The 9,438-nt window shown below is 62.4% G+C and overlaps 1 protein-coding gene across 1 annotated transcript in view; it reads right to left on the reverse strand.

The window, feature by feature from the left end:
- The window catches only part of DGKK (diacylglycerol kinase, kappa), a 22,035-nt gene that overhangs the window by 11,376 nt on the left and 1,221 nt on the right, over positions 1–9,438 (reverse strand). Inside the window, 2 exon segments of the mRNA XM_009332008.1 lie at positions 91–171; positions 287–397. Coding sequence (XP_009330283.1) covers positions 91–171; positions 287–397 — 192 coding nt within the window.

The following is a 9,438-nucleotide window of genomic DNA, read 5'->3' on the forward strand; positions in this document are numbered from 1 at the left end:
CGCGGGGCGGGGGGGGGGGGGGGTCTGCGGTGCCTCTCCATGAGGTGCTGAGGTGGAGAGGCATGGAGGGTAGCCCCGCGTCTCCCTCACCGTGAAACTGTTGTTGATGTTCTTGGTGCTGGTCTCAGCCACGCTGGCATCAGACAGGTCCACCTCGTCGAAGATCAGGGACTGCGGGAAAGAAACCAGAGCCCCAGTCCACCAGGTAGGGATTTTGGGCTCTTCCCCAGGCTTGCAGGCTCAAGCCCCCCCAGCTGAGCATGCTTGAAGGCCCCCCCGAGCCTACCTTGGCATCCTTGGCATAATAGAGTGTCCTGCCCCGCAGCTTGAAGTATCGCCTCTTCCACCTCTGGAAGGAGCTCGTCTGCTTCAGCAACAGCCCTTCCTTTACACTCTTCTGCAGAGACCACAGGGTCGTGAGCTCTCGCAACCCCCAGGACCCCCAAAGCCACCTCCCTGCTCTGGTGATGCCAGTCCCTGGGTCCCCAGGAGCTAAGTGGTGCCCAGAGCACAGGTGGGACATTCTGGGGTTCACACTGTGCTGGATGTAGCAGGGTAAATGATGTCCATTGCCTGCCATAACCTGGGCATCGGGCACTTTATGTGATTCGGGTGGATGCTGCTGGGCATGGCAGTGCTGGCAGTTGGAGGTCTCCAGCAGCACAGAGCCACTGCTGCTGTTCACCTCCTCCCCATCTCCAGAGCAGCACCCAGGACAGCCTCAACCTGCTTCAGTTCCCTGGAAGCCAAGGGCAGAGCCGGGGCTGGGAGAGCTCCCTTGGAGGGGGCACCGATGCCCCAGAGCCACCAGGACTGTGTCTTGGAGGTGGCATTAGCCAGGCACTGCGGTCCCAGCCTCTTTGCTAGGTTGGGAAGCAGACGTCTGGGACGCGGCCAGCCCTGCCTGACACCCACAGCCCCCTGAAGGGGCAACCTGGGGCCAAGGGCAGCCCGCAGCAGAGCATCCCCTTGCAGCGCAGCACATCCCTGCAGCCTGGCCGCCCGTCCTCTGCCCTCCCTCATCCACAGCACCTGCCAATATTTACCCTCCTCACAGTGGTGTTTACAAGGCTCAATTAATTAGTGTTTGCAACGCAGCTACGAGCCTGTGCCGAGCGGGGTGGCAGAGATGCTCTGGCACTGCCTAATCTTTGATTGTATCTTCTTTAAACACCGCTGGCAGCCCCGTTCAGCAGCTCCTCTGCAATTAGCCGCAACAGCAGTTGTATCAGATCCCGGCGCATGACGACAAGACACATTTAACGGTGAATTAGCACCAGGCACCAAGGACACCGTGAGAGAATCACAGCCCCGGGGCTCCGCACTCCTGTGCCCAGCCCGTGTGCTGCAAGAGGTGGTACCCAGGTGCCCACCAGCCTGCAAACACACCGGCCCCTGGCCTCGGCATTAACCCACTGCCCCATGGCTCCAAATGAGATGGCCAGAGCACCAGGAGTAGCAGGAGCCTCCAAGGTCACAAAGAAGCCAAAACCCCACCTGGGGTGCTCCCCAAGCCTCAACTCCCCCAAATGCCTGACCCCTCCCCGAGCCCCCCAGGGCATGCACTGGGATGTCCCTGGCTCTTTTCCAGCTTGCAGCGCTGAGTTCAGAGAGGGACGTTTTAAGCCTTTATTGCTCCCTATCAACGCTTTGCCCTCCTAGGACTGGTGCAGGGTTTGGCTGTGGTCAGTCCCCATGCTGCCTGCGAGTGTCAGTGCAGGGTCAAACAGCCCTGGTGTCCGCAGTGCCAGCACCCAGGGACCCACCACATCCCCTCCTTGGCCTCTTGGCTGCGAGAGCAGACAGAGGAGATGGTGAGCCCAGACCTGCCCTGAGCCCAGGCTGCGAGACAGCCAGCAAGGGGAGTGTGGACTTTCAGGGGGATCCAGCTGCAACCCCCAAATCCACATACAAACCATGCACCCTTGCAGTCCCTGCCCCATGTCAGGAGGGGACAGGGCAGGGTCCTGCCACAGCTTGGTGAGATCCAGCCACAAACTCTACTTCCACCACACCTGTTTGCATGCGGCGGACGCAGGCACAGGCTCTGGGTTTGCTGCAATCATTACTTTTGCTGTGAAGGACAGGCAGCATGTGACGGCAAGGAGTGGCGTGGGGGAGCCCGTGATGGTGAAGAGCAGGAGAACGTGATGACAAGGAGAAGGAAGAAGAGGCAGGTCCGTGACGGTGGCTTGGGGCTATCACAGCAGGGGCCGGAGCCAGTGCTGCAGCAGGGCGCAGGCGCTCAGCTCTGCCTGGCTCCAGGGCCACATGGGTGGCAGGATATGGCCAGGAAGTCTGGCCGGGGGGGACAGCATCCCCTCCTGAGACGAGGCCGGAGCTGAAACGCCCCCAGCTGTGCCGCTGCAGCTGCTGCAGCAATTTCTCCTGGCAGCCAACAGCAACACGACATCGCGCAGCCCCAGGATGTCACAGTCCCAGCCATTCCGGGGACGGTGATGCAGCTGCCAGCACTGTGCCAGCCCCAGACTAGGGCAGAGCCTGAAAGGCAGAGCCCCCACCACCTCCACCATGACACCCATAAGAGTTTTATGACACCCGCAGTGCCGTGGCTATGGGGGGGGCATGCCTCAGTTTTCCCCCAGTGCAGACTAACCACCAGCATCCCAGCATGGGGCAGCAAAGCTGGTGCAGAGAAGCTTGGGGGGCACCTTTCCCCACATCCACCCTTGGGTGCTTTCCAAAACATTCCCAGGGTGCCCCAGGCATGGCAGCAAAGCCCAAGCCCTCTGCCCCGCCATGCACAGCATCTTGCCGCACAACCCCTTATGATTGTGGCTGCCCATCCAGGCTCCGTCACCCCCAGCGCTGACATGATGGGGCACAAGTTCAGTCAGTACTGGTGTTGCCAGTGTGGGGCCAGCCAGCCAGCCCCCTCCCTGGGGAAAATGAGATAGGTCCCCTCTCTGAAATGAGCCATGGAGCCTGGCTGTGCCACGCTGCCTGAGCGGGCACACGAGTCACTCTGCCTGAGGTGCCAGAGGGCTGTTTCAGGGTCTCACTGGCATGAGCCACCCCCACACCCCCAATTTTTTGCCCATGGGTCTCAGCCAGGAGCACCCAGTGCCACCCTGTGCCAGGATCAGGTCCCCAGTGGCTCAGTGGTTTCGGACCCCTGTTTTTGGCACTAGGGACAGGAGACCTGGGAGGTACCTGATGACCAAGGCCACCAGCAGACTCAGCCACACGGTGGGAAGCCACACTGCAGCGGGCAGCGTTGAGCAAGCCCTTCATTTCCCCTTCACAAACAGGAAAGGGGTGGGGAGGGCAAAGGCCAGCACTCGGGGCAAGTGGCAGGGGGGGGGGGGGGCAAGTGGCGGGTGTGGTGTGCGGGGGTGGCATCGCCCCTGCCATGCTGGCTCCCCGACAGCCCCAACCAGGGCTCCAGGGTCACCACAATAATACAATCCCCTATAGCAAGTGGCTATTAGGTACCCTATAGCTCCCAGGAGCAGGAGCTGCACACCAGCAGCACAGGGTAGTGGCTGCCTCTTCCTCCAGGAGAGCTTTCGGGGACACTGACAGCCTCCGGCCACTGGGGTGGGAGCTCTGTGCTGGCCACTGCACAGCCCCGAGCGTGAGGTGCCACCTGCACCCCAAACCAAGCCCTAGCCCCTCCGCTCACCCCAACCACAGCTTTTCTGGCTGGCAAGCCCCAGCCAGCGCTGCAGGGAGCCACAGCAGAGCCAACGCTGGCTCCATCCCAGCAATAGAGGCAGCAACACGGCATGCTGATGCCCAGAGCAATGTGCAACCTGCCCGGCCAGCCCGAGGCTGGCTCCCCTCTGTGGGGCTCTGCCCCATCTCAGGGACCCTCCCTGCTCTCTCCAGCCCAGTGGGCTCAGCACCACCTGGGATGTGCCCAGCACCAGGGGGTCCCGGAGATGCAGAGTGGAGAGGTGAAGGCAAGAACAAAACCACCCAGGGTATGCAGAGAAACTGCCACCTCTGGCTCAGCCACAGCTGGTGGAGGGCAAGTGGCACCGGGGCCTTGGAAGGGACACAGCTAAAAATAGCCCTGGGAGGATGGCCAGCCACCAGCAATGTGCCCTGACAGGACCGGGCTGGTCCCCAGGGGCCATCATGCTGCAGGCTGGCTGTGTGCTTGGCACAGGCAAGGGGGCTTGAAGCACAGCCTGGGGGAGCTTGCCTCCCTCCAGGACCACACCCCAGCATGGCTTCTTCCAGGCCATGGGTGCACCTCGAAATGCCGGCTTTTCCCTCAGCCCTAAGGCAGAGCCCCAGGATGCTGCTTTGAACCCCCCTCCCACTCTCACACCTCTGCCACTGCCATCCCCAGGAAGAGCCCATAGTGCAGCCAGGTTTGACCACAGCTGGGGTGGGAGGGTTTTCCTGCTGGGATCAGCTTGGACAGCAAAGGAGCTGCTGGAGAAGAGCCAGGAAGGCTGAGTTACTCAGGAATGCTGGCACATATGGCTGGTGGGCACCACATTGGCTGCCCACCCGGCTTGCAGCCCTACACTACTCCTGTTGGAATCTGCTTGGTCCCATGGCTACATGATGCCTTGCCTGGGGAGGAGGAGAGGGGACCGAACACCCGCCAACGCACCAACCTGCATTGCACCAGCAACATCCCGGGCAGTCGCCCTCCTCCAAATGCAGCAGCCCACCGGGCACATGCCAGGGTCCTTTCGGGCCAGAGCTCATCTCCCTCCTGAGCCGTCAGGTGCCAGGACAGCAGGAGAGAGCTGGCAGCCCTGCAAACAGCCCGGCTGTGGGGCCACCAGCATCTGCTGGGCACCCCGTGGGCTGGAATCGGTTGGAAACCTTATCAGGCTTTGTGATATGGCAGAGCTCTTCCAGGACCCAGTAGCCAGGGGGCTCGGTGCCCGGGGGGTGCCACAGCCCTGCAGGCTCAACTGCATCCACGCTCCCCGAGGATGTAGCCTGCTGCCATTGCAGGACCCCAAATCCCCCTTCCCCAGTGCGGGGGGAATCCTTGAAAGGCACTGGTCCTGGCATGCCATTATGTGGTGCCACGAGGCACTGCTCAGGCCATCGAAAGGGGACGGAGGATTAATGGGGAGGAGAGGAATGAGGGAAAGGAGCTCTCAGAAGAAGAGCGATCCCCCCTACACCTCATCCTCCAGCAGTCACGACCTTCAGCTGCTTTTTAGAAGTGAGCTCGTGCTTCTCTGTCTACAGCCACATTGGTCCCCGAGCATCCTGCTGGCAGACATCCCACGCTAGCCCACCCCGTGCTGGTCCCCCCCTGCCCCTCACGCCCGGATACCGGTGGGCATCGCTGCAGCTCTCCCACCCTGCCCAGCCACTGACAGGCAAGAGCGGCGCTTGCATAATGGAAAATATGAGCGGGTAGAGGGCAGTGCATCTGAGAAACCTCACAAACATCCGGCTGGCGACACTGGGGCTATCTTTACACCCCAGGCACCGGCTCGGCGAGCCCTGATTAACGAGAGCAAGCCCAACTTCCCCTGCCCTGCTGCAGCCTCCTCAGCAGGGACGGTCCCAGGCAGCGTCACTGTGCCCCACGGTACAGTCCCACTGCGAGGGGTGACCCAGTGACCAGGCGGGCCCCTTGCCAGCCCCCAGTAGGCCATGTGCCACTGGGCTGGGAGCAACGTGGGGCACAGCTGGGGTGGAGATGGGCTTCAGTGTTGGCTGGCTGCGGCATGGCGGGAGCTGGCGGGGAGCTCTGGGATGGAGCCCACTGGGGGTCACTTGGAGCTGCCCAGTATCATGGAGATACTCAACCCATGGGTTCTGAATATCTCCACGGATGGAGACTCCACAGCCTCTCTGGGCAGCCCATGACAGCGTTTGACCAATCTCACAGTAGAAAAAAGTGTTTTCTTGTGTTCAGATGCAATTTCCTGTTTTTTCATTTGTGCCCATTGTCCCATGGGTGGACACCACTAAAAGAGCCCAGTTCCTTCTTTGCTGCACCCTCCTCTTCAAATATCTATCCACATCACTGAGAACCCCCCAGCCCCTGCCTCCCCTCCAGGCTGAACAGCCCCAGCTCTCCTAGCCTCTCCCCATACGAGACATGCTCCAGTCCCTCACCAGTGTCAAGCCAGGAGGATGCACTGCCTGGGAGCCGCGTGCCACCCTCCCACTGCAGGAAGGAGGTTTCCAGGCCTGGCCCCAGAGGCCCTACCTTGCTTTCCTTGTCTTTAGGCCAGGATCCAGCCCCTGGCAGGCAGCCCTCCCCACAGCCTGGCTCTGCAGCACCACCCTACCAGGCCTCCCACAGCTGCCCCAACGCCCCTACATCCACAGGCACCACTCGCCCCATCCCTGGGGAACCCTGAGCCTGCGGGGTGCCCAGTGCCTCCAGCAAGGACCAGGAGTATTCATCCCTCAGGGTACCAATAACCCCACTGACCTCCCCCAACCCCCCAGGAGGATGCTGGCGAGTCTTTCAGCCCCACCGAGCGCCCAGCCCTCCCACAGCTGCCCCAACGCCCCTACATCCACAGGCACCACTCGCCCCATCCCTGGGGAACCCTGAGCCTGCGGGGTGCCCAGTGCCTCCAGCAAGGACCAGGAGTATTCATCCCTCAGGGTACCAATAACCCCACTGACCTCCCCCAACCCCCCAGGAGGATGCTGGCGAGTCTTTCAGCCCCACCGAGCGGCTGTAATGTACCACAGCATCAGGAATTCAGGAGTATGGTCCCCCTTTCTAAATAGCGGACAAGACATGCCCCTGTCCGCCATGGCCGTGCACATTGTCCCCACCTCGTGGGCAATGCTCCTATCCCTGGCATGCACCCTGCTGTGCCCCCCTTGGTGCCTGCAGTCCCCTGGCTCTGGTGCAAGCACTCCAGGACCAGTCGCTCGCTGCAGCTCCTTGCAGCCAGAGCTGAACCAAGCAGAGCTGCTGGATTGCTCTCCGCCTCCGCTCAGCTGCTGGGAGAGCCCTTGCCGAGGCAGCGCCGGGAGCTGAGCGCCCGGCCCACGCGGGCAGGATGTGCCCCCCCCACCCGTTTGCCAGCATCTCAAATGTCTTGATGCACCCTGAAACCGGCACTCCCTCCTTCCCCATTGCCCCTTCTCTCCATGCCCAGCCCTAAGGGGACCAGTGCCAGGGTGCAGCACAGCATCCCCCCTCCCACTCTGCCCTTGCACTCCCAAAACCTGGTGCAGGCAACCGGCAGCCCCCAGCTGCAGTGAGGAGGAGGAGAAAGAGGGGGCGGCAGCAAGACCCCATCCGTCCTGGGGCCATTCAGCCCAGCAGGGGCACCTGCGCCTGGCAGCTGAAAAACAATGCCTTCACCACCTCCGCGCAGAAGCCGGCACAAAGCACCCCACGGGGTGCCCCGGCAATTACAGTCCGGAGAAAGCCAAGCTGGGGGTGTGGAGTAGGGAGACATGATTGATGGGGAGGTTTGAGGAGATGGGGGAACGGGTGTTTTGGGGGGGGGTGCTGGGAATGGGGAGCAGTGATCAGGAAGGATTCAGCAGATCCCAAAATGATCCTCACCCGCTCCTGTCCCCATGGGGCTGGACAACACCCTGTCATGGGGAAAGCTGCTCACTCCCATCACCAGGGACCCAGGGTCACCCCAGTCAGTGTGGGTGGGCAGCAGGGTGGGGGTCCCAACCCTTCCCAGCTCCCCAACATGGCAGGTTCCTATAGACCCCCTCCAGCACCCCAACCACTACCGACAGCCAAAAAATAGGCCAGCCTTCCCCGCCCCCTGCCCCGCTAACCTGGTTGTCTCTTGGGAGTTGCAGCCCTAGCACTAGACTCTCCCTCACTCATTAACTGTGCTAATTAGGTACCTGCCCCAGTCTCTGGGGTGCAGGCAATGGTTTCCCCCCACATCCCAAACCCACATGGTGCACAGGCATGTCGAAGCAGCTCGGAAAGGTGCCTGCCATGGCACACGTGCTGCCTGTCCCTCCGGCTGCAGCTGTGGCTGCAGACAGAGGGACGGGCAGCACGTGTGCCGCGGCACGGCTATGAGCCAGGGACATCCCGGCCTGGTTGGCAGCAGCAATTGCATCCCAAAATCCTCATCTCCACAGGGAAGAAAGGAGCAAGCAGCCAGGGTGGCTAGTGTGGTCCTGCCCATCTGGACCAAGGCAAAGGAATCCTTGGGGAAAACCCTGAACCCTGACACTGAAAACACTTAGATTTGGGGGGGGGGGTGCACACAGGGCTTGCTCTCAGCCCCCTCCAGCACCAGCCCTGCCCAGCTCTCACCCCTCTCTCCTCCTCTCTTCCAGCTCTGTGGGTCATTAACCCAGCCGTGTCCTTTCTGCCTGCCCATCCATCACACCGCCCGCCTCCCCCGGCACGCTGCACAGCATCACCTCCTGCATGGCTAATTGTCAACACCGGGCAGGATGCAGGCGGCAGCCGCGGCAGGCAGGGAGCCGGCAGCTCAGCCTTTCCCCACGTGTAGTCTGTCAGCCAACGAGGCCGGACCTGCTGATGGCATGGAGGGGCTTTGACGCCTGGGCTGGGGGCTTGGGGCACGCTCATGTCCCTGTGCTGCTGCTGCAGGACATGGGCACAGCCCGTCCATCCACCTTTTTCTCTCGGGTTTCCTGGCATTGACAACTCCCTGCGATATCCCCCGTGCTCCACAGCACAGCAAACCCCTCTGGCATGGCAAATGCTGCGTGGCAAACTCCAGTGGCTGCTGCCTCCCTTCCGGGAGGGTGCTGAGGGCTCACACACCGCGCTGAGCGTCCCCAGGACCCTGCCCACTGGCCTGGATTCCCACCGTGCCCCCCACGCAGCACACTGCATCCCAGCACAGCCCACAGCACCCACCTGGCAGCCAGGTTGAGCGGGCAGAGGAGGTGCCAGCCTGCTCCAAAGAAGGGAAAACTGAGGCACATTCCTTGAGGAGCCAGAGGGACTCAGCAAGAGCCCCCCCAGTGCTGCCTGCCCCAGAAACGTCTCCTGCCAAGTGGGAAAACCCCACAGTGCCGGGTTGGGAGCATGGGACTTCCGCACCCCTGGGCAAACGCCCTTTGCCCCCCTCATGCCAGTGCGCCAGGCTTGGCACAACAGCCAGGCCTGGGCCAGCAGGAGGGGAGCTTGCCCCAGCCCTGAGCAGCCCAGAGCTGCCACCAGGCCCGGCACACCGCCCCATCGCCACTGCCTCCCTCCATGCCCACGGCACTCAACACCAGAGCCCCAGGGTACCCCCCTGCTCTGCAACTGCATCCCCCCATGATGTTTTCTCAGCTGTCCCCCCTCCCCGAGGTGGCATGGCCACCAAATCCCCGCCGAGAGGCGGCTGGGGCCAGAAGCCATCTGCGGGGGGATTTCTGGCATGGCCCCAGGGCAAGGGTCCCCCCGGCAGCACAGCAGCCCCCACGTGCCCGCCAGCACTGCAGGCACTGCCTTGACTCACACCACCGCCTCCTTCCCGCAGCCAGAAGGTGGATGCAAAGGGACCAATAACCCAG

The sequence above is a fragment of the Pygoscelis adeliae genome, unplaced genomic scaffold (assembly GCF_000699105.1).
Source record: "Pygoscelis adeliae isolate BGI_AS28 unplaced genomic scaffold, ASM69910v1 Scaffold339, whole genome shotgun sequence".
Taxonomy (NCBI): Eukaryota; Metazoa; Chordata; class Aves; order Sphenisciformes; family Spheniscidae; genus Pygoscelis; species Pygoscelis adeliae.